At 39.7% G+C, this 27,491-nt stretch overlaps 2 protein-coding genes and 1 pseudogene across 5 annotated transcripts in view; all 3 read right to left on the minus strand.

Moving 5' to 3' along the window:
• The window catches only part of Tlr1 (toll like receptor 1), a 76,650-nt gene extending 49,209 nt beyond the window's left edge, over positions 1 to 27,441 (minus strand). For all 3 annotated transcript variants that reach the window (XR_015441340.1, XM_004867694.3, XM_087187458.1), the window contains exon 1: positions 27,309 to 27,441. The gene's annotated coding sequence lies outside the window, so the exon portion shown is untranslated. The remainder of the gene's footprint in view (positions 1 to 27,308) is intronic.
• Positions 1,294 to 27,442, minus strand: Tlr6 (toll like receptor 6). 2 transcript variants are annotated; one of them, XM_004867695.3, is made up of 2 exons: positions 27,309 to 27,442; positions 1,294 to 5,861 (listed from the first exon to the last, which is right to left on the minus strand). In XM_004867695.3, the coding sequence occupies exon 2, from the start codon at positions 5,798 to 5,800 to the stop codon at positions 3,374 to 3,376; it is 2,427 nt and encodes an 808-aa protein (XP_004867752.2). In that variant the 5' UTR covers positions 5,801 to 5,861; positions 27,309 to 27,442; the 3' UTR covers positions 1,294 to 3,373. The 2 variants fall into 2 exon arrangements, with proteins under 2 accessions (XP_004867752.2, XP_087043583.1); XM_087187457.1 differs by lacking the exon at positions 27,309 to 27,442 and adding an exon at positions 19,582 to 27,264.
• LOC147825110 (proliferation-associated protein 2G4 pseudogene) lies at positions 5,873 to 19,555 on the minus strand (annotated as a pseudogene).
• Positions 27,443 to 27,491: the final 49 nt, after the last annotated feature.

Genomic DNA, 27,491 nt, shown 5'->3' on the forward strand with positions numbered 1-27,491 from the left:
AAGAGTCAAGAGGCAGGGGATAATTTCCCCCTCAGAGTTTCTCGCTAGCACCTTGACTACTGACTTCTGACCTCTGAAACTATGAGAAATCCTTTTCTGTTGGTATAAGCCACCCAGTTAGTGAGCGATTGTTACTGCACCTTAGGAAACTAACACATCTAGCAAGGCTGCAATTCCACTCTCTCTCTACTCACACTGCCCTGTGACTTCCAGCTTTGCCCCTGGGCTGGCTCCTCTAAAGGGCTTTTCTTCCCAGCCACAGGCCCAGGACCCCTATGCTGCCCCAGGTTGCCCAAAGACCTTTCAACAGCGTTCATCCTACCAGCCTCCCTGATCAATAACCTAGGTTTCCATCTGTTTTGCCATGATTTGAATAATTGTGTCAAAATTTTTATATTGAAACCCTAATCCCAAATTAATGGTATTAGGAGTCAGGGTTCTGGGGGCTGATTGAGTCATGTGAGTAGAATTTTTATGTATGGAATTAGTGCCCCCCCCCTTTTTGGTGTTTTGAGATAGGGTCTGGCTACATAGTTCAGGCTGGCTTTGAACTATGTAGCACTGGCTTGCCTTGAACTCGAAGCATCCTCCTGCCTCACCCTCCCGAGTGCTGGGATTACAGACGTCCACCACCACACCCAGTGAGACTGGTGTTTTTTAAAAAGATAAACAGGAAGCTCTTTCACTCCTCCCTCTGAGGAAGACAGTGACAAGACAGGCATCTGTGAATCAGAAAGCAGGCCTCTCCTAGGCACCACATCCGCCAGCACCTTGATCGTGGACTTCGCAGCCTCCAAAATTGAGAGCAATAAATTTCTGTTGTTTATAAGCCAGACTGTGGCACTTTCATCTCAAAGTCTCAAATGGACTGACACCTTCCTTGTCTGAGCTTATCTTTGCAGTGTCCTGTTCCTTCCAGTGTTAGCAAATGTAAACATGTGAAGGCAAACTTCTGAAATTGTGGCAAGTTCATTGGGGGCACATGAAAGCATAGCACAAACGTGGGAGGAAGGGAGGGGTCACCTGTATGGGATTTTGGTTTGTTTTTGCATTTTCCTGAGTCCATTTTTTAAGCTACCCAAGAAATGACAGAGAACAAAATTTTTTAGTTTTTAAAATTTATTGTTGACAGATAATAAATGTACATATTTATGGGGTATAACATGATGTTATTGTATACAATCTTGTGGAGTAATTAAATCAGGCTAGTTAACACAGTCATTATCTCACATACTTACCATTTCTTTGTGGTAAGAACAGTTAAAATCTATTTGAGCTATTTTGAGATATACGTGTTTATTTTTGTTTTTTATTTCTCATAAATTTCTTCATACATGTTTGTGTACATAATGAATCCTGGAGAGTTGGTACATGCGTGTAACCCATCTCAATTCTTTTTTCCATCTCCTTCCCTCCCCTCCTTAGATTTACATTAAAAAATTTTTTTGATTAACATGTAAAAGTTGTACGTATTTATGAGGTACAGTGTGATATTTCAATACATAAATACAGCATCTATACTGATTAAATACGTGTACTTTTTTACAGCCTTCGAAATAAAAGGTTCCATCCCCGGTACCAAAAAAAAAACAAAAACAAAAAACAAAAGGGCTCTGTCCACCCAGGCCAGGGAGAGCGCCAGGTGGGCAATGAGAAGTGCTCATCCAGCTTCTGCAAGGCTGCGCTCCTCTCTCTCAGCTTCCGGTGAAAGGTGAAAGCTGGGTCTTCTGGCCTCCTGAAGTGGCCTGGGGAGAGGAGCACAGAGCCCTCAGCAGAGCAGCTGCTGCACTCAAACACAACAGGCCCCAGGTGCTCAAGGCCAAGGGCAGCTCACAGGGCAGTGGGGCAGGGACCCCCGGCCCAACAGGTGCTCAGTGTGGACCCTGCCAGAGCCCTCCCACCACAGCCCAGCTGCACTGTGACCTCAAGGTCATGTAGGATAAAATCGAGGACTGTGATGACATTGAGGCCGATTAGGGCTATTTCTTCATGCAGGTGTTCACTCCGGATCTGCCATGGGCCACGCACTGGCCCCTCAGCACCAGGGAGAAGCAGTGAACTCTCTAGTAGGTTCCTGTTTTCCTGCCACTTACAGTTAGTGCAGGGAAGCTGAACACAAGTAAGCAAGGTAAGTGCAGGGAGTGACGTGCCAGGAAGGTAACATCGAGAGAAACATGCAGGATGTGACCAGAAGACCACGGGAGGCCCTCTGCTGAGGTGGTATTGGAGTGTGACGTAATGGTGAGGATAGCCAAGCTGACTCAGAGGAAAGTGCCTCAGCCAAGTGCAGGGGTGAGACCGGCGTAAGCCAATGGTGAGGCATTCAGAACACCAAAAGGCAACTCGGACAAGAGGAGAGACAGAAGGAGGAAGGTAGGTGGGTAGGAGGTTTTACGCAGGGAACAACTTAGTAGAATTTACACCTTAAATTACTCTGATTGCTGTTCGGAAAATGTGTGTGGCAAGAGTGCAGCAAGGAGGACAGTGAAGAGGCCATTTTGCAGTTGTACAGGTGAGAGGCAGCAGTGCCTTGGGATGGCGGCTGCTCTGCACCAGGTCGCAGAGTGGAACACACACGGTCCTGTCATAACAGGAGAACTGTCCACTACTTTGTGTCACAGATGTCTGTGTTCTTGAGGGTGCAGATCAAGATGCTCTATCAGAGGAATCCAAAATATAGTTGTTTAAACAAGGTAGAAGTATCCAGGCCAGCCCTGGGGCATGAGTCAGAATTCTAAGACAACCAGACAAACCCCATTCAACATCCCGTTACACATACGAGTAAATTTGGCCCTATATTTCCTTGGCAAGTAAGTTCACCTGCATCTTTTGTTTCTCTTTATATATATACATTTTTATGCTGTGAGTCTCTACTGGTTATCACATATCTTTGTATGAGAATCAAAAAATTTTAAACTATTGTTCAGATATGGAAAAACATGCTTTCTTATATTCACACTGGAATAAGTTTTTCTCAAGGCCCAAAGCTGAACAGGATGATAAAGCTCATCCAGGGTCCAATGAGAATCCATCCACACTCCAAGGACCCATGTGCACAATTCAGAGCTTGATTCTTTTCTTGATGACCTGAAGCTACATAGTCTCCTGGTCACACAGAATCCATCTAGGAAAGGAAAGGGGAGGGGAAATCTCCCCAGATGACTGCACAGTTACTCAGAAAGGGCTGTTTCAGTGTGAAAACAGATAATTAAACCAGAAGAGACTGAGCCATAGCTAAACTGCAAAAGGAGCACCACCTTCACTCCCAGCCCAATTCCCCAGCTCAGTTGGAACAACGTGTTCATTAAGTCTTTTCCAAATACATGGAAAGAATGGAAGCACCTCCAGTTGTAACTTAAAACCATCAAGTTCATCAGAGTCTGAGTCTCTTAAGTTGAATTTCCTGGCTTTTTAAAGTTTTCACATCATTGTTGTCAGTGGCTAGTGTTAATTTAATATTAAAAGCAGCTCTAATGTTAGCCCAAAAAAGTGCATGTTTGCTCTTCTCTGTGGGCCATTCCAGGTAAGTCCGCTGTGCCATGAGAGCCCTCAGCCTGTGATACTTGCTGGGAATGTTGTTCTGAGGAATGGGTTCCAGTAAGATCAGGATTAAGTTGTTAGACCCTTTATGGAAGAGCTGGTGGTGGGCAAAGTAGAGTTCATAATGGCACCACTCACTCTGGATAAAGTTGGGAGACAAAACAAAGATGGACTTGTAACTCTTCTCAATGCAATTTATGATATTTTCCAAAATGCTCTTGCCAGGAACAAAGTTCCTCTCATGGAGGCAGATCTGTAAATTTTCTTTTTCTAGGTTTGGTAGTAATTCATTTTTTACCCAGGCAGAATCAGGTTCACTGTATGAGATAAAAGCATGAAATTGGAGAGTTCCTTGGAGTTCCTCCAAGTGGATGTTCCTAGCCCTGTGCCGGGTCTGGGTCCACTGACACATCATCCTGAGATACCAGGGCAAATCGAAGTAGCAGCAGAGGAAGGTCACAGTAGCAGCCAACACCAGCATGGTGGTCACAATGGTAAGAATAAGCAGAGTGGGGCTGCAGGATAGTGAAGACACATGGAAGTCCTTTAGCAGGATTCCCTTAGAGCTTTCTGGATAGTCACACTTGAAAGAATCAGGCCAGTCCCATGCTACTTTACTTGACACTTGATCTATATTTTTGATGAACTCTCTTAACTCACATGTGCATTGGAATGGGTTGTTCCCTGCTTTCATTGACCTAATCTTCTGGCAGCTCTGGAAGAAATCAGCTGATGGGTGGGAAACTGAATTATGGTCAATGATCAGTGCAGAAAGGCTGCTAAAGGTACCACATCCAGGAAGGTCGGTTAAAGAATTGAAAGCAATGTTGAGTTCTTGCAAAGCTTCTAGATGGGTGACATTCTTAGGGATGCTGGTTATTCTATTGTTGTGAAGATCAAGTACCTTGACCTTGGGAGGCAAACATCTGAATACAGAATCAGTAAGTGAATTTGAAGACAAATTTAATACCACTATACTCTTAGCCCAAGTGCAATTTTCTTCATATCTATGAGATTCCAGAGAATTCCAGCTAACATCCAGTGTTTCTAAAGATAGCATATTTTCAGTCATAAGGCTTACTTTAAAAAGGTCTTTTAAACTATTCTTTTGCAAAATAAGTGTCTCCAGTCTCACCAAAGTGGAACATGTGTCAAAAACACTATCTGTGAACACATTTTGAGTGAAGTTCAAAAACTTAAATGTGCTGGATGTTCTAGGACAAAGCATGTGAATAAAAGGTGTCTCTGATATGGTTAACATCATAATATTCATCTCAGAAAACACTTTGTATAATACAGTCTGTGAAAAAATAAAAACTCGCTTTGTAATATGCTCTATTTTCAAGGCTTTCAATGTTGTTTCTGGATAAGTGACTTGTATATCATCAACAACTTCATCTAATGTTAAATTGTAAATATTGAGGCATTCCACGGGTCTGGGCCAAAGGAATTGAAAAATTTCAACCAAGCATTTCCAAGGGGCTTCTATATGATTGAGAGTAAGATTCAGTAACATTGGACCTCTAATGAGTCCTAATAAAAATTTAACAAAAACTTGACAGTTCTCATCATTCAATTTAATATTAGTCAGTTGTAAACACCCCAAAGTATTAACTGATATGTTCACCTGAACAGAGAATAAACTTTTTGGGTGAAAAACAAAGTGAAGTGTTTTTGTATTCAGAATTTGAAGCTTTTCTCTTACATTTTCCTTATAATAATCTCCCAAAACCAGAAGAATGTAATTTAGATGCAAGTGAGCAACCGGTAGCAGATCTATTTGTTGAAACCTCGCAGCACTTAATCCTAGGAAATTAAGTTGTGTCAAGTTGCCAAATTCCATACATATGGGCAGCACATCAAAGTCATTGAATGAGAGGTCTAGATGCTTCAGACTCACCACAGGGTAGCAGGACATCTTTTGCAGCTGATTATGAGATAAATCCAAATGCTCTAAATCCTGATTGAACTTGAAAACACTCAAATCCAGTCTCTGGATTCTATTATGGGAAACTTTCAGAACTTTCAGCCCTGACAAAAAGCTGATGTCAGAGATCTGAAGCTCAGATATGTAGTTTTGAGATATATCTAAGCTTTTGGTTGTGGGCAGCAGGTTTTTTGGAATTCGAGTAAGGTTATTTTTTGACATGCACACTTCAAATTCACTTTCTTCACAGATGTGGGTTATGGTTCCAACTATTAAGGTCAGGATGCAAACTAAATAAACGGTTCCAATAACAGGTTCTTTGTCTTGGGTCATAATGCAGTGGTTGATCCAAAAGGTGGCTGCTCTTCAGAGCACTCTAATTTGAGGCCAATTTCTAGAAATACAATATACATCAAATGAACAACAATTGTATGGTTACTTGCAAACTCCTATTTAATTCTCAAGGATTTCTTCATTTACTGCCACAGTGATTTCATAACTTTTAATATTTTCCCCTGTTATGAAGCTTGCTGATGTCAGAGGGAACAATATAGACCTTTTTAGCAAAGAACTGTGGTCACTTATTTTGACCTGTCCAGTGGCTCCCTAAGGGGTTAACTCAGGGCTACCCTTTGTTCCACACACAGTTTAGAACTTTCTTAGAGCCAGAGCAGCCTCTGGGCAGTTTTTGTTGAAAACATTAAAAGGAAAATACACTAGCTGTAGCCAGCTGGGACAAGAGATAACTGATGGGCAAGCAGCAGACACACTGAAAAGCCAGGGAAGGAGGAGTCTGGAAAAGGAAATACCCAGGAGATAAAAGGCTTTGGAAAGCTCCATGTGTGCCAGGGAATCTTGAAGTTCACACACATGCCCAGAGCTGGACACAGCTTAGAGAACACCTGAGAAAATGCTAAACTTTCACCTCTGCCCAAAAGTTTAGGCTCCATGCAAGCAGAAAGTAAAGACTAAGACAGAATCCTGAACAGCCTGGATACATGTGGGAGAAGCACATCAACACAGAGCCAGTCTGAAAAGGAGATTAGACATTTTGGGTTTTGTTTTTGGTGTTTTGTTTTGAGTTTTGCTCCAGGTAGTTAAGAAACCTCAAGTAACCAGCTGAGCACAGAGGTAACAGAACAAAGAATTCAATGTCCCAAGATGACATACAGTCTTTACAAAAATAATTTAGAGGGCTGGGAATTTAGCTCAGTGGTCCCATCGCGTGTCTCGCAAGAGCAAGGTCCTGAGTTCAATCCCCAGTACTTAATAATAATAGTAATAATAATTATTACTATTATTATTATTATTTAGGGAACTGGGGATGTAGCTCAGTGGTGAGGCACTTGCCTAGGGTGTGCACAAGGCCTGGGGTTTAATCCCCAACCCCAGCACCACAAGAATAAATGAATCAATACACAAAAATGGCTTTGAAAGGTCACTAAACAAACACAACCTACAACAAGCAGCAACCACAACCCCTGGGGAGGTGGACAGAAATTGATTTCTATAGTTATATCATTATAATATTTATGGTGTCTGGCTTTAAAAAGGAAAACCTACTAGCCATGCATAAAACAAGAAAGTAACAGTATTGCTCATTTAGGGAGGCAAAAATTTTTTTAAAAGAACAAAGTCACATAAATGACACTATCCAATATCAGTATTACTCTAAAACTACAGTAATCAAGACATTGTGGTATTGGCAAAAAGAAAATAGGCAAAGAGATCAATGGAACAGAATAGAGAGCTCAGAAATAGACCCACATAAATAGCATCAACTGGTTTTTGACAAAGGGGAAAGGAAAATTCAGTGGAGAAAGTATGGCCTTAAGAAATGATGCTGTAATGATTAGACATCCACATGCAAGAAGAATGAGGAACAGCAGAAGGGAGAGAAGAAGAAAAGGAGGAACAGGAGGAAGGAAAACAAGAAAAGCAGGAGTAGGAAGAAGAATCTAGCCACAGACCTTGCAATTTTCACAAAAAAATAGCTCAAAATAAATCATAGACCTAAATATAAAATGCAAAATTATAAAACTTCTAGAAGACAACACCGAAGAAAATGTAGGTGATTTGAGGTTTGGAGATGATTTTTTAGATACCACATCAAATATACAATCCATAAGAGAAAAAAATTGTTAAGATAGATGTCATTGCTGTGTTAATACTGCAAAGCAAGTTGTCTTAGTTACTTTTCTTTTCTTTTTTTTTTGGTACCAGGGATCGAACTTGGGTCATTGCACTTGTGAGGCAGACGGCAGAACCACTGAACTAAATCCCTGGCCCCCTTAGTTACTTTTCTTATTGCTGAGACAAAATATCTGACACCCAAAGTTAAGGAAGGGAAAGTTTATTTAGCTCACAGTTTGTAGAGTTTCAGTCCATAGTCAGCTGCCTCCAAGGCAGGGTGGCATGGCAGATAAGCATTGCAGAGGAGAAACAGTTCATGGTGGGCAGAAGGTAGCAAAGCAAGCAAGGAATAAGACCTTTATATTGTTCTTTATATTGCATCCAGGCTGCTAGGATTAGGGCCATGCCAAACCAATCAGTGGACCAATTTAGTAATCAGCCACCCTTAATCCTAGCATTGCACCATGAATCAATCACACACTCTAGATTCAACTAACTCTGAAAAATCCCCACCTATGACTGCATGAGGCTTTAGGGGGACATCTAGACACAAGCCATAACAGGAATAAAAAGACAAACCATAGACTGGAAGAAAATATTTGCAAAAACATACATCTGATTAAGGATTTATATCCAAAATATATAAATAATTCTTAATCTATACAATAAGAAAACAAGGAACATAACTAAAAATGAGCAAAACATATGAACAGATACCTCACTAAAGAATATATGCAAATAGCACATACATCATATGTCATCAAGGAATCACAACTTAAAACAATGATGAAACATTACTACACACCTATGAGAATGGCAAAATCCAAAAGCAGCAAATGTTGGACAGGATGGGGAGACACAGGAACTATCTCTTGGTGGTAAGAATGCAAAATGATGCAGCAATTTTGCAAGATGATCTGAGTTTCTTGCAAAACTAAGCATAGTTTTACCAGATGATCCAGAAATCACCCTCCTGAGTATTTACCCAAATGAACTATAAACTATGTCCACACAAAAACCTGCACATAGATATTTACAGAATTGTATTCAAAACTGCAGAAAATTGGAAGAAAAAGATATGCTTTAATAGATGAAAAGATAAGCAAAATGCGCATTCATACATCAAAATATTATTTAACCATAAAAAGAAATAAGCTATCAAAGCATACAAAGATATAGAAGAACCTTAAATGCATATTGCTAAGTGCAAGGAGCCAGTCTAAAGTGGGTACATATTGTGTGATACCAGCTATGTGACATTTGGAAAAGGCAAAACTAAAGGTACAATGAAAAGATCAGGGATTCCCAAGGGTTCAGGGGGAGGGAGGGAGCAAGAGAATGAAAGATGAATTGGTGAAATACAGAAAATTTTTAGGACAAGAAAAACTACTGTGTATAATAGTGTATTGAATACACTGCATTATCTATCCAGCCAAGCATGACACCGGGTCCAGTGGAATCATCCCTTACTTTTCTACTGTAAATTTGTACTTTAGCATAATAGTAGCCAGCTGTATGTCTCAGTACCTTTCCCTGAGGGATATAGAAAGAAATCTGTTTACCCACTTGATATGATGAGCATCAAGGTGAGTACACACGTGCAAAAGTGGTAAAATGGGATTTTTACCCATATTATGCTTGGTCTAACTGGTTTTGCATATGTTTATGTGATCATCTTGGAAAGCCACACCACTCCAAGATTTGTTTTTTTAAAAAAGGATTTCTTTTGATTTTTCTGGTAGGAGTAGTCCAATTCAGTACAACGGCATATGAAAAACCAGATTTGCAAGTTTTGGAGGTCAAATGTGAATCATCAGATTACTTATGCATAAATGATGAAGATGATCCATTATGATAAAATACATGTTTGCATAACAGAAGAATTATGTGGGTATATGATAATGATGATGATGACAACTTTGACATTGGCTATGTGAGCCAAAGTTCCTGTGACAGTGAAATGGAGTTAGACTTGACTGATATAGACATAGAATAGATATAGAATAGACACAGAATGCAGAACTCCTTCATTCAGATGACAAAGAAGACAGCAATGTGAATACATATTCGACTAGTCAAAATTTTGCAAAATGGCCATGCAAGCAAATGGAAGGATCCAATGTTAAAGCTAGGTCCAAAAATATAGTGAGGGTCTTGGCAGGGGTGAAACATATTGGACAGAAGGCCAGCATTGCCATTCATTGTTGAAAATTGTAACCGACAAAATGCTACAATGTCCTGTGAAATACACAAAGGCTGAAACGCTAGTAAAATTTTCTGTATGCATCCATATCCATATTCAAAAAAGTATTTATTATGATACCTCACTAGCTGAACTGAAAGCATTCATAGGTCTGTGGTACTTAGCAGGGATTTCTCATGGTAATCTCAGTAATGTAAAAGTCTTACGGAAAAGTGATAGGTCAAAATACGGCATAAAAATTTATGCCCTTATAGATGCAAAGACTTTTTTTTTTTGACTCCTGATTTTATTATTCAATTCCTTTTTCTCTATTTAAAGTAGTCTTCAGAGGCTGGGAAGCCTGGCCTCCCAAAACCAGAGTCAGTTGGAGCAGGTTGTTGTTGGTGGAGGGGAGTGGGTTGAGGGACTGGGGTGGGGGCAGGGAGATCCTGCTCTGCTGGCGGTCCTGGGTGGAGAAGTCAAATTGCACTTCACAGAGCCTGGGTGTAGTGGGAGGGGATGAGGCAGGAGCGGCAACCTGGGGATATGGGACCCACCTCAGTCCCCAGCTCCATTCTCTTCTAGTGTTGCCCCACTGGTGGCATTCTCTGCAGTCTTGGAGGCCTTCTTTTTCTTCTTTTTCTGGGTTTTCCAACTTGCTGAACTCTGGAGGAGGGCCTTTAGCTCTGCATCCTGGACCTCTACCTCTGACTTGTAGGGGTCAGGCTCAAAGGGACCACTGGTTATCCTCATGGGGCCACTGGCCATGAGCAGGACTGTAAATTTAAACTGGGCAACAAATTCACCCTCCTTCTCACAGAGATTAAATGTTTGCAGCAGCTTTTGTTTGGCACACTCTACCACACTCATCAGAGCTTTCTTCTCAACTTCAAATCCTCTTAAAGTAAATGGCATGGCATCAAAACACCTTTCCACTTCACTGAAAAAGGCACAAGAAGTTTCCATTTTCAGGCCATATTGTTTGGAGGGGTCTCATTAGTAGATGGTGGTTCTCTGTCCTGCAAGCTTGGCCTTGCCCTCTCCTAAGCTGACAAGAACAGCCACAGCATATACTTCATGTACCTCAAATACAGCTTTTTCATAATCCTTCTTCTGCTGGTCTGTGGGATTCTGGATAATGGTTTTCTCTCCATCGATGACATGCTGCTTCAACTGATGTGACAACATGCCTTCTATTGGTGTGCAATTAAATGAGTGGGCAACTTTGTTCCAGGCTTCTGTCACTTGTGTGTTCTGGTTTCCAGGTTTGACTAAGCATAGGGCAGCTTCAGCACATAGGTGAGCTACCTTAATAACATCTGCTTTCCTCCCTGTTACTTGGGTCCCGTGAGGCACACCAATGACAAAAGTGTGAGCCACATTAGCAATGAAGCCATCCACATGGACCCCAAGGTCAATTTTTACCAAGTCACCTTCCTTGAGAATATAGTCCTGGTCACTCTTCAAAGGGGAGAAGTGACATACACAGTTATTTACCAAAATGCTGGTAGGAAAGGCAACACCTTTCTTCATCTCCTTTTCTTTCTTGAAGATTTTTCCTGTCTCTTCCATAATCATGGCATCACCTTTCTCACAAAGGCTCAATACCAACACACCTGAGCTGGATGCTTCCACCAAAGATCAAAGTACCCGGTTGGTGATGTCACCCCCCCATCTTATACTTGGTCACCACCAGGACCTAGGTGATACTTTGCTTCTGCTGCTCATCCTCACCAGACATCTTCCCAGTACCAGCTTTGTTTCTCCTGAGCTACCGCCACCGTTTCCCTCCCCAGCCCCAGGCTATGGCCAGAGGGCCCTCAATCCAGGAGGAGAGCACAAGCAAAAAAAGGGCAAAGACTTATTTTCTTTCAATTTAGACATTTATCCTGGAACTCAACCATCAGGTCCTTATTCATATAGTAAAAAACCAAAGGATGTGGTGACCAGACTTGTTGCTCCCATCTCCCAAACTAACGAAATGTGACATTTGACAACTGGTTTACCAGTTTCTAATTGATGTCACATTTGCTAACAGAGGACAAGTTGACCAGCACAGGAACTGTACACAGAAACAAAGCAGAAATTCCAAATGAAATGTTGCAATTTCAAAACAGAGAATTGTATAATATAATCTTATCTTTGGATTTCAAAAAGATTTACATTGGCCTCATACATGGCAAAGAAAAACAAACTGGTACTGCTGATGTCAACACTGATGTCAACATGATGAAAATATTAATAGGGAAACCTCAAGAAAATGGAACCCTGAGATGGAAACTTTCTACAACAAAACCAAAGGTGGAGTAGATGTTGTTGATGAGTTAGTTATGCAGCAATTATGATGTCACTCGAAACACAAAGCATTGCCAATGGCTGTGTTTTACTTAATCCTAAACATGTGTATCATAGTACCATTCTCCGTGAGGTCTGGTGAAGGGGTGATCGTTTCTCCCCCCAAATGCGCCCCACGTTGGGCGCCAAATGTAGGGAACAGGGGAAGGGGACGTTACCAGAACATCTGCAGTGAGTCCTGGTCTCCTGCGAGCCATGGCAGCACATGGCGAATTACAGGAAAGGTAGAAAAATGAGACTGAGAAGAAGCTGAGCTTTGGGTTTGGTCAGTGCTGCTCTGGGCAGCAAGACAAAAGCCCCCTAGCTTGTAGCACCTTTTATTCAGTACATGGGGAAACAGATGTAACAAGTGAAAATGCAGAGTTCAGCACTTTACATTGGGATAAACAAGGTGTAAAAAGACTGGGGGTCAGTGGAAATCTAAGAACAATGAGGAACTATGCAGATGAACATTTGGTTCTTCCCTGGCATCTCATGCAGGTGTGGTCTTGTCCTGGAGCATTACAGCATCCAGGGATCACTGAGGTCTCAGTTGTGACCCAAGGCCAAAATGCAATTATGTCTGGAATGTCTTAGCTGGTCTGTAGGCAGGAGAACTAGGCCTACTCAAATGATTTTTCCCTAGAATTATGTAGCATTGCTCCCAACAATGTTTGCATGGAACATGAAGTTGTTGTGTGTGAAGACTGCCTGGGTGTGACAATTGAAGCAAAGTTTATTTTTGTTGTAGGTTCTATTGGTATTTTCATTGTAGTTCATATAGAAATGTATTTCTGATCTTATCTTTTAGGTTTTGTAAGTACAGAGCTGATGTGAAAATGTTGATGTCTATTCTAAATGCACAACACATATTAAGAATTTAATACTTTATTTTATTGATATTTTATGTTTCTGTTAACTATACACTGTATAATAATAATAAGAAACTCCTGACAAAACTGCAAGACCAGTGTGATGTCAAGTTTGTCCTGCAAAAAGGCCAGGGAAGGGCCAGGGATTTAGCTCAGTGGTTCTGCCGCCTGCCTCGCAAGCACGAGGTCCCAAGTTCGATCCCTGGTACCAAAAAAAAAAAGAAGGCCAGGAAAGCAAAACACATGTGCTGTCAGTGTAAGCAATATGTGTGTATGGAATGTGCTGTTGTCATGTGTACAGACTGCCTTAGGTGTGATAATTGAAGTAAAGATTATTCTTTTGTAAAGTGCTATTTGTATTTTCACTGTAGTTCATATAAGAATTTATTTGTGCTGTTCTTTTTTAGATTTTATACACCAAAAAATAGTCAATGTTGAAAATTTTGATGCTTTTTCATACTTAATAAATATTAAAGATTCGATAATTTATTTTTGTGATTTTTTTCCTAAGTACTCATTGTTTAATTTAATAAAACAAAAAATTAAAATTAATAATTCATCAATAGAAATATTCTAAAGAATAAATGTGGGTCTGAGAGACCCACGTTTGTGTGCCTTTATGACAAAATTAGTATTATGCTCTGGGCAGGCTATTAGACAAAGGCACAGAACTAAACAACACAAAGACTGACTCTCATGTAAAGAACTATATTATCAATAATAGTTCATCAATACCAACAAATGTACCATAGTAATGCAGATATTATAATAAGAAAAACAATTGTACTACAGTGGTAGAGACAGGGTATATGAGAACTCTCTGTACTACTTGCTCAATTTTTCTGTAAACCTGAAACTGCTCTTAAAAATGAAGTCTATTAATTTTTAAATTAATTAATAAAAATGCTTCCAGAAAGAGCTCAGACAGTGAACCTACTAAGTAAAGACTTTAGATCAACTATCTTAAAAGTTAACTCTATAACGTGGTCCCTTTTAATTATACTTTTTAAATGGTTTATTTTCTTTTAAAGCAGAAGTCCTTTTAGCCCCACACTCAAAATATTAGGCCAGCCAGTTTGATTGTCTGAACTTTTTTTTTTCCAGTACTAAGAATTAAATCCAGAGCCTTAGCACTGAGCTACACTCAGTCTTTTATTAAAACTTTGAGACAGGGTCTTACTAATCGCTAAGTTACCCAGGCTGTGGTTGGACTTGTGACCTTCCTGCCTCAGCCTCCTGGAGTACTGGCATTATAGTCATGTACCACTATACCTGGCTTATCTAAAGTTATACAAAACAGAAGCAAGGACTCAGTCCCAAAAACCACAAGACATACTCAGGAGTCTATGCCAGCAGCAACTTGACACCTACCTCAGTGGCTGCTGCAACTATTGACCTCTCATGGTGGAAGAGCTCACAAACCCATTTCTTTGCTTCTCTTTGGACTCATCTGACCTTGGGCTAATCTGCTGCCTGTGTTCTGAAAATGTGATACAAATAGAATGGCAGCTGTGTTCAACCAGGAAACATTACTTTTTATATAAATGGCCCTAGAATGGTAGATACACTGGGACTGAATTATAAACACCAGGTAGGAATGAGATGCCAAGTATGGTCTATTTGGGGCTCGTGGTTCTGAATGTCCACATCTGAGAAGAAGACCCAGTGGGCCCTACAAATGATGCCAGCAGTGGGTAGACTTGCAGATCCTCCACTCAGCTTGGCCACAGGAGAGGAAAAGGATGGGGAGAAAGATGAGGCCTGGTCAAAAGGCTGAGCTACCTACGGGTTGATGGCTAAAGTTCTATGAAATATAACAGGAAACATATACTTTTGTGAGGGTAGATTAGGATCAGAATGAGGCTGCATTCATGTCACAAAGAAGAACTACTGACTCCCATCACCTCCAGCAAGTGGACCTGACCAAACGAGCTACAGCTGGTCCAGCTGAAATGACACCATTGTTGGAGCCACTGGAGGAGACAGAATTAATACAGGCCAAACCAGGTGTTTATGTCTGGCTGAGGGATGATATCAACCACACAGGGTACCAGACCTCATGTCTGTAACTGGGACAAAGGGATGGGACCAAAACTGTACCAAAGGGCAAGCAAACACTCAGTCTCTCTGAAACTCAGGGCATATATTCAAGAATCTATGTCATCCAGGCTCTGAACTGCACAGAAAAGTATCTATGAACGCACCCAGGTGACAAAGGCTGGCAAGGCACCGTGCCATCCCATAAAGCTAGACAAGGTTCCATGGCCAATGTAACTCTGATAGGGGCATCTGACCTCCTGCCTTCATGACCTAATCACTGTCCAATGTCCCCACCTCCTAATATCATGGTGGGAATGTGGGGAGAGGGAGACAAAAACATTTAGAGTATAGCAATGATACACATAGTTTGCTCTTTTTTGATTCAAGAAATTAATTTTTAGTCACTAGATCTCATCTATTGACACAATTCCTGCAAAAATAGATATGTATTTTTCCAACTAACATTAAGCCAGAAGCCACAAATTCAAGGAGGCAGGGCTTAGCACATGGAAAACTGAAACATCAAGTTGCTACAGTTAACACACAGACAAAATGGGAGAAGACAGAAAACTATTAAGAAGCACACCGAAGGGTTCAGAAGGTATGTCAAGCTAAAGCAGCTGTATATGAGAGACGTGTCTTCGCAGGGCCCAGAGGGCCTCTCCCCAAAACATGAGATCCAAGAAGGAATACTTAGCAAAAAAGTAGTAAGAATTACTGCTAAGCTCCAATAAATATTGATAAAAATCTAGAACTTACTTGCCAATGATAACAAGGAAATTGGCAGATGGTGGTGAAAGAGGAAAAGTGCGCTACAGAGCATGTTGAGATCCTTACCTATTAAGGGGAAGCCATGAATTCAAGACAGAAAAATATCAGTTTAAGTATTTATATTATAAAATTAAGAGGAAAAATATTGGAAAATAAAAATAATAAATTCATTGGGAGGATGAGCAAAAATGCTCAGGATGAAGAAACTTCAACCAACCTAGCTGTTTCCTAGAGGGAAAATACACAATGAGTAACTAAGATGTTTCTGGGATTGTAAAGATGATTATGATTAGCAAATCTATGACAATAATATACCAGTACATCAAAGGAAAGAAAAGATGGGCACCTCCGCAGATGCTAAAAATTACTACATAAAATTCAGCACTCAACTTTGATCAAACACACAATTGTCACCAACTAGATACTTTGAAACTTGGATAAAGAATATCTCAAATCTCTTCAACCAGTAACCTACCCTAGGGATCCCTATTCAAGCCAGTTCTAAAGAGGTCCACTAATACATAATATTTTAATATAATATTTTCTAGAAGCTACCCACTATTATGGGAAGTGGAATAAGGAGGGATGACAGGAAAAAATATTAAAATGAAGAAGTAAATTTCATTGTTTTTAGATTATATGATTGTCAGTATCCAAGAGAAGCAATTGAAAAACTGTTAGCACCAAGTAAAGAGTACAATAGAGTGGCCAGTACAGAAGAAATTATGTTTTGAAAAAGAAATATGTCAAAAGAAGCAGATTGTTAAGTAAATTATGGTATTTCCATATAATTAAATATTACTATGTGGCCTTTAGATAATGAAGGGCTGTGGATGTAGGTCTTGTATAGGATAATTGAGTCCTGGGTTCAATCCTCAATGGCAGGGGTGAGGGGGGAAGAAATCTAATTCCTTGAAAAAATGCTCACTATGTGTAAGTGGCTAAAATAAATTTATTTTTAAAGTCCCAAAGTACACGCACATACATGTGAGAGAGTCAGTAAGAAATAGACCAAGATATACTTCGTCTGTATGGTAAGATTATAAAGGGGTTTTACCTGTACTTCCTCTTAGTTTCACCTGTATTTTTCAAATCTTCAACATTCAGAATTAAGTAGAACATATTATTTGTTCAGATAATTTACAAAAATATCAATAGCTTATAATATGAATAACGTCAAAACTCACAAAAAATATGTATTAAAACAAAATAGTATGTAACATCTAGGTGAGACTCCTGATCTTAGATTAGAAATCAGTTCAGACAAGCTCCATGAAAGATAGCTGAGGAAGGGCCGGTAGGGAATGGATCAGGCATTAGATTCTATTAAGAAATAAATGTTACCTTTGATGATGTTATTTGGCTTTATAGGGAAATGTACTTTTTTTAGCAATTCAAAATGAGCAGTTAGGAATAAAATGTCAGAAAGATCTATAATTTATTTTAGATTTTTAAGCATAAAAGATAAAATAAGTAAAATGAGAATTTTTGTTAAGAGATTTTTTTAAATGCATAACTTTTCTTTCACTTACCAAATTGGAAAAATTCAAAGCTATAATATCCAGTATTAGTAGATGGGAACTAAAAAAGAACTATTTAGGCAGGAATGAAAAATTAGTAAAACATTTTTAAACCAGACTCAGTGGCCCACATCTATAATTCTAGCACTTTGGGAGGCTAAGCAAGAGAATCAAAAATTCAAGCCCCCCCTGAGCAGTTTAAGCAAGACTCTGTTTCAAAAAAATAAATAAAATAAAATAAAAAGGTCTGGGAATTCAGCTAAGTTGTACAGCGCCCCTGAAACTGATCCTGAGTACCACAAAAAAAATTCTAAAGGGTAATTTCATAATTTATATAACTTTCTATAAAATATGCCTCCCCTTATTTTAGTGATACTACTTCTAGGAATTTGCTAAAAGAATAATCAGAGATACACACAAAAATATGACTATGAGGATTCTCAGGACAAGATAAAAATTGAATCAATCAGAATGTCTGGTGTAGAAAATGGTTATGTCAACTATGGTACATTCATAACAGAATAACATGGAGTCTCAAATCCTTCACTTTGAAAAAAATCTACAGTATGAGGGTATTGAATAAAAAAGCACAAAATTACATATCTAGTGGGACTTCAATTTTGTAAAATGTGATTCAAATCTTAGAAAGCCTAGAAGGGGAAAGACTGAAGAAATATACCAAATGCTAACAGCAGTTATCTCTCCCTCACCAATGAATGTAATTTTCTTTCTTATACTTTAAAATGTTGCTAAGTTGTGAAGTTTGAATATCTTTTATAACCTCAAAATGTTATCTTAAGACAATTTAAGACTTGGTGGTGCATGCCTGTAATCCCAATACGCGAAAGGCTGAGGCAGGAGGATTGCCTCAAATTCGAGGCCAGTCTGAACTACATAGTGACACTCTGTCTCAAAAAACAAAAAATAAATGTATACTAAAATAATAATAACAGTTTTTATATTTAAAGAAACACAATTATATTATTTGGACGATTAATACATATATAACGATAGAGAAATTCCTTTACATGAAAGTAGATAACTAAGATTCATAGATGAGGTCCAGCACACAGGTCCCCCCACAGGCTAGTGTCTGTGTCCAGGGCCACTGGGTGGAAAAGTTGATAACATCCCACAACACAAAGGCAAACACTCCTCTCAGGGTGTTCATACCTTCAAACAGTTCCTCGGGGCACATTTAATGAACTGGCCAGAACTTTAGTATAGAAAAAAAAAAGGAGTAAAAGAGAAAACAAAAGTGGAAAATTCAACTGTTCACCTTTCTCTCTCTCTTTCTTTTTCTTTTGGTACCAGGGATCGAACTCAGGACCTTGTGCTTGCGAGGCAGGTGGCAGAACCACTGAGCTAAATCCCTGGCCCCCATTCACCATTTTTTTAAAGGCCATAAAAAGATAATATGAAATGTGTTAAATGTATGAAATGAAAAGTGAAAGAAAATAAAAGGACAGTTGACATAAACTTATTTCAGAAAAAGCATTAGTAAAGGGAAACTATAAAAATTAAAACTATAAGAAAGGAAAGGCCAGGGAATAAGTAAGTGAGGTAAATGTAGGAAAGACTTCCTAACCAACTTAACAAATGAACAAGAGAAACAGTGTTTCGTTCGTCAAACTTAAAGTCAGATAGCTAGAAGAAGGAAGTGCCAGAACTGTGCTGAATTCACTTATGAAGAACTTGGTCCCTGTAACTCCTCCACTTAATAAATGTTTCTCCAGAGTCTACTTTGGGTGAAGTTCACCCTAGATGCTAGGTACTGGAGGTATGAATATGAACAAACTAATTCATAAGCTTCTAGAAAGGAGGAATACGATTAGTAACAGCTACAGACACTAAATAGTAATAGCGCCATGTGGCAGGGGCAATCAAACACACATGTCTGCTATAAAAATACATAATATGTGATAGGTGCTATATCAGTGATACAAACTACCATAAATGTTACATTTTAAACAGAATTAGAGAAAGATGAAAAGAGAAAATATAAATCAAAGCACAAGAAATAAATGAGATCATTTTCTCCCTTAATCATGACTGAAAGTACTAGTTGTTTTATATAGTTCATAAAGATATACTACTTGTTCTTGTGGAATTCAAAGGACATTTACATTTTTTTAACAACAAAATCGTTTTTCAAAAATGTTAAACAATCATTACTTATTTCCTACATAATCATTAGCATTCTTTTGCTTATTTGAAGTACTCAGACCATAATTTAATACAATCACAAAAGCTCTTACTTACCAACCTCTAGTTCTCAGAAGAGAAAATAACTTCTAAATGTACTGAAAAATAAGTCCTTGAAAAAAACAAGTCCTGAAATGCCTTAGAAATAGTTTGGTGCCATCTATTGGCCCTTACTGGAATTACTCCCACCTATAAACTTGCCCAAGATCACGGGCAGGTTTAAATTCATATGAGGAAGCAGTTTATGAAAATTTCAGTGTGAAGAAAAGTATTTTCCTATGATAAATTTATCTCTCTTAAGTTTTCAGGGTAAGTATTAGGTTGTCACTAGAATGGAAGGTTATGGCACCTGGCCTGTTCTCTAGTGTCCCCATATTTCACCTTTCTAGAATAATTACAACTACCAGTATAAGCAATTTTTTGAGCAGCCTTTTAACTGGATATTTAAAACAAAATAATCTGAAGTCCACAATCTGTTTTCTTAAAAAATCAACTTTCAAGGAAAGTTTATCAGCTGATACATATTTAAACACACCTAAGAGGAATTATACCCTGATTTTCCACATTCTGACCCACTTTTGGAATTATTAGATGTTTTAATTTTTTAATTCTGGAATAGCAAATAATGCTGAGATCCTTTAGGACTAACTTAAAAACAAAATTTTTAAACCATTTAGGATAATTTTCGAACAAAAGCAATAAGGGTTGAAACAAAAAGAAGGTGAATGGTTGACCAGATGCTTCAGGCAACCGAGATCCCCTGTTTCCCTTCTCACTTGTTTGGGTTTTGTAAAGAACTGAACAGAGGAACTAAATAATTATTCTGTATTAATCTACTGGTTGCTATTATCTTTACCAAAAAAAGTTAAGAGCAGGCAGATTGGCCAATGACAGTTAGACTTGTGGATCACAATCACTTCTGCTTTTAAGAGGAAGGGAAGGGGCAAGGACTCACTGTTCATCTTTGCTCATCAAATATAACAGGAAGTCTTCTCAGGCCCACAGGGCTCAGCAAGGGGTGACGGTTGCAAAAGGAGGCATCGAGAAAGCAGCTGCTATGTGGGGCTCTGGGAAATCAGATTTGACACATGGCAGAGGAGAGAGGGCCCAGTTGTGGCTTTGAGGGACTCCCAGGCAACACTGGACTAAAGTCTTTAGAAAATGTGCATAGAAACACACCTATCACCACAGATTTGGTCACAGCGCATGTCACAGTAGGGTTTTGCATAAAACTTCTGGCCTTCAGGAACAAAGACATGATTCTTGTTAAGGCTGTCGCAACTCTGAGAAATGTCTTTAAGGGGAAGACAAAAACCACAAAAATCAGGTGATATGGAAAACCACACAGAAGTGGGACAAACAAACAGCCTGTGTTCATGTCCTCACTTGGCCAGGTGCTGTGTGGCTCTGGGCAAGCTGCATAGCCTCACTGAGACTCTACTTATTTATCCACAAAATGGGGCTAGTAGCTGTGAATTTTAGGAAAAATAATGACTATAAGGTGGCCAGAATGGTGACTGATAGTGAAGAGAAGTCATGGTAATAAGGAGGATGGAATTTAATGCAAGTCATATGTTCTTATATGCAGACATGGGAAGATGGCAGGATTTACTATTAAGAGAAGAAAAGCAAGACGCAGAACAATGTGGAAAATACGACATCGTTTCCATGGATCTGCTCGGGTCACACATTTATGAGGCTTATCTTCTTGCCAGGCGTTGTTCTGAGCACTTCACAGGTAGGAATCATCACAAAAGTGCTCTGTGGTAAGCACTTTCACTTTCCCTACCTAGCACTGCAGCAGGAGCAGTCTCGTAATGGTGCACTTGCCCTGCTCCCCAGCAGTGGCCTGGGGTCTGACCCAGGCAGTCTGGCCTCAGGTCTTCATGCTCTGCATTTCACCACACTGCTTTCTAAGACAACACCAAGGCGAGAGCACAGAGAAGCAGCTGTTTGAAACAGAAACAGAGATTGTGTTTTGCAGCCAGAAACCAACAAATGCCCAGAGCCACCAGAAACTGGAGAGACCAACTCCCTCTTGACACCGTCTGTTTGGATTTTCGGCCTCCAAACAGTAAGAGAATGAACTGCTGTTGTTTTAAGACACACAATCTGGGCAATTTGATATAGTAGTCACAGGAAATTAATACCAGTGCCTATATATACATGTACATCCTTTTTCTCAAATGATTCGTAAGAAACTGTTACCTTTCAGCTAAAGAATTGAGATTTTTATTCATCATTTTATGCCCTAGGTTCTGCTTGACATTATTTTACTATGTACACATAATATTTTATTTTTTTAAAATAATGTCTTGGTGAGATAAGTAAAATAACATAGTCTAGGGCCAGAGATTTAGCGCAGTGATGCCAGCACTTGCCTTGCAAGCACAAGGTCCTGAGTTTGGTCCCCGGTACAAAAAAAAAAAATAGTCTAAGGCCAGCTAACATACTGTCTTAATGCTGGCAGACACAAATATTATTTTGATGATTTTTTTACTTTTCTAAAAATTGAATCTTACCCAGAAAATTAATAAATATTGTCTACCTCAGTTTTGAAGTGAATTATGTTTCAGTTATCAAGATCATAAGATACACAAATCCCAAATAAGATTGATAACTGATATATTAAATGTTGATGTTAAAATGTACATACTGCTGAATAAAAAACAAAGACAAGCCACAGACTAGAAGAAAGTATTCACAGCGTGTGAAACCAAAACAGGCATAATATCCAAAATATATGATATGTTCCAACAAATCCATATGAAGATGACTAATAAACCCAAGGGATGGAAACCAGCCAAGGATCTAAGCAGATTAGTAACAAAGAAGGAAATAAAAATAGCTCAAGCCTATGAAAAAGTATATACTCTCACTAGAATATGGGAAAACACAAATTAGGACAACCAGGAGATGCCATTGTACACCCCTGAGATGGACAAGCATTAAAACACCTAATGATATAAAATGTTGGTCGGGTACTCTCATTCAAGTCCGGAGATTCTGATTTAAATGGTCTAAGGGGAGCCGGGCATCGGTACCATCTTAAAAGTTCATGGACGGGCTGAGGATTTAGCTCAGTGGTTTCGCCGCCTGCTGTGCCAGCGCAAGGACCCGAGTTCAATCCCCAGTACCAAGAAAAAAAAAAAAAAAGTTCATGGTGACTGTATCCCAACCCCAGGAAGATGACGGGGAAACTTGGAAGCTATCTTGAGCATGGCGCCCTCTAGTGGTGCCTATTTTCTGGACTGCGCCCCTCAACCCCTCAGGGCCTGCACTTTGTGTAGGTGTCCTTAAAGCTCACTGCTGCTTCCAGAAAACTGACCAACTCTCCACCGCTTGAAACCTACCCCTTTTGCTTGCCCTCATCTACTGAGCTCCATTATTTCACTGAGTAGCACTGTTCACAAACTCCAAACCTCTCCTAATTCTAGTGATTTCAGTGGCTATCTAAAGACCTGCATTCCCTTAGCCTTTCGGTTCTTGGATATGTTCATTTCTAATGGTCTCTTCCTGACTGTACCTCAGCCCCGCGGTCCCTGACTATAGCCTAGATACTGTCTTTACCAACGGCTGCACCAAGTTAATAATCTTATTTGCATCCACTGTCTTGCATCCAGCTCTACCTCCAAGTCTTTTCCTCTGATGCCAACTCCCTAACCTCACTGCACTCATCTGAACATCATGATCCATCCCATTAATCGTTCCTTTGCACTCACCCTCAGCCAACCTGCTTCTCCAACCACCTCACCTCAGGTAAAGTCTAACTCTCCATCAGACTACAGTGAGCCCAGGTGGCAGAATAGAGTTGGAGAAAATATCCACATTTATGCTGCCGGTCTCACTTGAGGTGCATGACTGGGTTCAAGCCTCAAGAGGGAGCAGCAATCCTGCCAGCCTTCCCTCTCCTCCTGGCCTATCCCATACCTTCCCACAATGTCCAACATCTCCTTCCCTCCTCCATTCTTGCTGATGATGCTTCATTTTTCAAAAGAAAATAGATGTCACCAGAAGACCAGTTCTGCATCCTTCTCCACCACTCTCTCAGCCTTCCTGCTCCTGGGCTGCCTGCATTTTCCTCTGCCCTTCTGAATGAATTCTTGATGTCAAGAGCCAGTCCCTTCCTGCTAAGCTCTGGATTCCCTTCCAGTTTGTCTGCTCAAGGAAATCACTCTTGGAATTATCCTCTCTATTGTACCAACGTTTTTCTTCTCAAATGCAGTATTTCCAATCAACATATAATGCTACAATTTTCTCATCTTTTTTTATCTTCCCTTTAAACCTACCAGTGCTTCCTTGCTCCTCCTTACACCCCCAACTCCTTGAAAGAAATGTTTTAATATTTCTAGTTATTCTCTTCCCACTCTTTTTTTTTTTTTTTTTTTTGGTACTGAGGATCGAACTCGGGAACTTGCGCTTGCAAGGCAGAAGCCAGAACCACTGAGCTAAATACCCAACCCTCTTTTTCCACTCTTTAAAATTCATTCTAATCAGGTTTCCTTTCACCACTCAAGAGAAATAGCTCTTTTCAAGGTCACTAGTGATCACCATATTGTTGATCCCAGTGGTCAGTTCCCAATTTTCATCTTATTTGAATTATCAGCAGCAGTTTACACAGTTGAAAGATCTTAAACATTTTTCTTACTTGGTTTCTTGGACTCAGTACTCCTCCCCTCCCTCAAATATCCTGCTATCTCACTGGCTTTCTTCCGTAGTCTTCTTCCAGGCCCTCCTTATCTCTCTGACACAAAACACCCAAGACTCTGTCTTAGACGTCTTCTTTATCTCCACGTACTCCCATCCCAGTCCTTGGTATCAAACCATCCATTTGTTGATGACTCCCCAGTTACTGCCCCTAGCCAGGACTTCTTCCCTGAACTCCTACATCCGGCTGCCTATAAACATTTGGTAACCCATTCTTGTTGAAAGCCAAATAGTTGAATCCTCACTACATCAAAATTGGCCTTTTTTCACTCTTCCTTAACCCAATAAATGACACTTCTATTCCAGAAGCCCAGGCTAAGTAATAAGTGACTCCTTTCTCATTTCCTCAAAGTCTACATCCATTCCATGAACAAATTTTGTTGAGTTTTTATTTGAAACATATCCATAAGCAAAACACCTCTCATGCCCTCCAACACTCCCCTGGTGGTTCAAAGTCATTATCATCTCACATGGATAACTACAATGTCCTCCTAAGCTGGAATCCTTGCCTCCACAGTCCTCCACCCATTTCACCCACTTCATCCCAACCTAACTAGACTCCAACACCAGAATCAAAGTGCACTCCTACTCAACAGCTGTAAAGATTTCCTTCTCACTCAAAGGATAAACCCAAACCCCTATTATGCTTTGCTTGATCAGCTCCATCTCAGACTTCATGACCCCTCTGGCCTCATCTCCTTCTACTCTGCCCATCCTCCTGCTGCTCCAGCCACATTGCCCACCTGGCCTTTCATGGGTCCACTAACCAATCTCCCACCCTGCTCCTGCTGTTCCCTCTGCCTGAGACTGTCTATACACATTCACCTTTGCTCTTACCTCCCATGTGATATTGAAATGCCACTTTACCAGGGTCTTAGTTACTTCTTTGCTGCTGGTACAAAATGCTATACATCCACAAGTTAAAGGAGGAAAGGTTTATTTTAGCTCAGGGTTTGTAGAAGTTTCAGTTTATAATCAGCTGGCTCCAAGGCAGGACAGCATAGCACAGGGGCATGGCAGAGACATAATAAGCCTGCCTTCTATCTTTCCCTTTATATTTCATCCAGGCTACAAGCCTGTTGATTGGTGCCACTCACACCCAGGGTGGGCTTCCCTCTTCAGTAAATCCATTTATCCATACTATGCTAATCCAATTAAGAGACTAATCCAGGTATCACATATCCTTAATACATATCACACATTCTAGATCCAACCACACCTGAAAACTCCCATCTATGAGCGTATGAGCCTTTGGGGGGACATCTAGATAGAAGCTATAACAATCATCAAAGCCTTCCCTGACCATAGTTGCTCTCATCGATCATTCTCTAGAGTCTACAGATTATATGTCCTTCTTTATGCACCAACTACTACATTATAAGTCAGTATCTACTCATCTTTCTATAAAATGTATGTTCTTGGGGGTCAGGACTTTGCACCTTTTTGTATTGCCAGCACTTAGGGCAGTACTTGGTACCTAAATACATGCTTTTGAAAGTTGTGTTGAATACAGTGTTGAAACACACCAAAAAGCAACTAGGCAATGTCTAGTAAAGGTGGCCCAGCTAATCCACTTCTAACTTGGGAGGCAAGGAAGTATATGTAAAAATGCCCACTGCAATATTACCTGAAGTGGAATGAACTATGAAATGTATTAAATGTTCTCAGTTGGGAAATGGATAAATTGTGGCATAGATTACAATCCTATGAAAACATTGAAATGAATGTCCTAGAGCTACATGTAGGAGCATAAATGATTCTTAAAAAATAATTATGTACAAGTGTATAGAATGTTATAAAATTTAAAATCATTGAAAAATAACTATGTTTATACATGAAGATATGTGTAGTAAACATACAAAAATATGGATGGGAGGAATATACAACCATCCCAGGACAACACATCACTCCAGGGAAGGCAGAGAATGAAAGGGACAAAGTTTCAAACATATCAGCAAATTTGTTTCTTTTAAAAAGAGGTTCTAAAATAAGACAAAAATTAAAATTTACTAAATCTAAACATCATCATCATATTCTTTACTTTTCTATACAAACAAGTATTTGCCTTAGTATCTTCTACTTTTTTTAAACTTTTCAATATGTTTTTAATTCTCCAAAATGTTCCAAATTAATTTTTTTAAATTTAAGTTACAAAAAATTGAAAATGTCTGAAATAAAACTGCTAGGCTTGGAAGCAGCTACATTTGAGTTAAAGGAAATAACCTGTAGCGGGCAAAAAGCCACTTTGTTGCTAGGATTGTTGAGCTGATACACTATGGGAGAGGCTGGGTATAGGTCAAAGGGGAAGCAGGGAACTGACTAGCTGGCTGCTGCTCTCAGCAGGGTTGGGAAGGCAGAGTAGCGCCATCTATAGGTAGGGGCTTAAATCACAGACGTGGATGTTTGTATCTATAGTGCACCAAAATATGCACCTGTTACATCTGGATCACAATTTGATAACATTCACAGTTTCAGAATCAGAAGGAAACGCACAAGGTAATCCTCTGTATTCCACTCTAGAGGAGGAAAAACCAAGGTAAGTTCTGGCCCAATTTGAAAAGGTTGATGCCATTTTAAAGCAATTTCTACCCACTGTCACATTAGATAACTTTCCATGAAACAATATATGTTCATTAGCTTATGGGGTCTTTAAAATTCATATGGAAGGGCCGGGGATTTAGCTCAGTGGTTTTGTCACCTGCTGCGCAAGCGCAAGGACCCGTGTTCGATCCCTGGTACCAAAAAAAAAAAAAAATCACATGGAAAATATAAGGAAGGAACTTGAAATGACCTGATTCTCACTAATAGAGAAATGACTGCGTAAATTGTGATACTAACATATTACAAAATATAATGCAGGTTTTAGAAGAATGCTTTTGATTCATATTTCTTAACCAAGAAAGCTGACTATAATTTTTATAAAAAGCAACCAACTGTGTATATACCTATATGTATACAAGTTTAGAAAAACTACAGCAGGATCCATGCACTGTTTCAGATGGTAACTGCATCAGTCAGTGCTCACTAGAGAAATAGATTCAATGCAAGATATATAAGGATTTACAAGATTGACTTACCATGGCCACCTGTGGAGTCAGGTGTGTAAGAGTGCAAAAGAGATGTCTGCACACTGGAGATCCGAAGGGTCCAGTCGAAGGCCTGGAGCTCACTGTAGTGTCCCTGGTGAGTCTGTATCAGGAGGCCGAAGGGTCTGCAATGGAAGCCAGGAGATGACGTCCAAGGTGAAGGCAAAGACTTCA

This window comes from Heterocephalus glaber, unplaced genomic scaffold, assembly GCF_053883595.1.
Source record: "Heterocephalus glaber isolate CG9 unplaced genomic scaffold, H.glaber_assembly_v1.0 deba00001509, whole genome shotgun sequence".
NCBI classification, from domain to species: Eukaryota; Metazoa; Chordata; class Mammalia; order Rodentia; family Bathyergidae; genus Heterocephalus; species Heterocephalus glaber.

Bases quoted from the DNA above. Each gene is read 5' to 3' on its own strand.
- Tlr6 (XM_004867695.3), bottom strand. From the start codon at position 5,800: ATGACCCAAGACAAAGAACCTGTTATTGGAACCGTTTATTTAGTTTGC.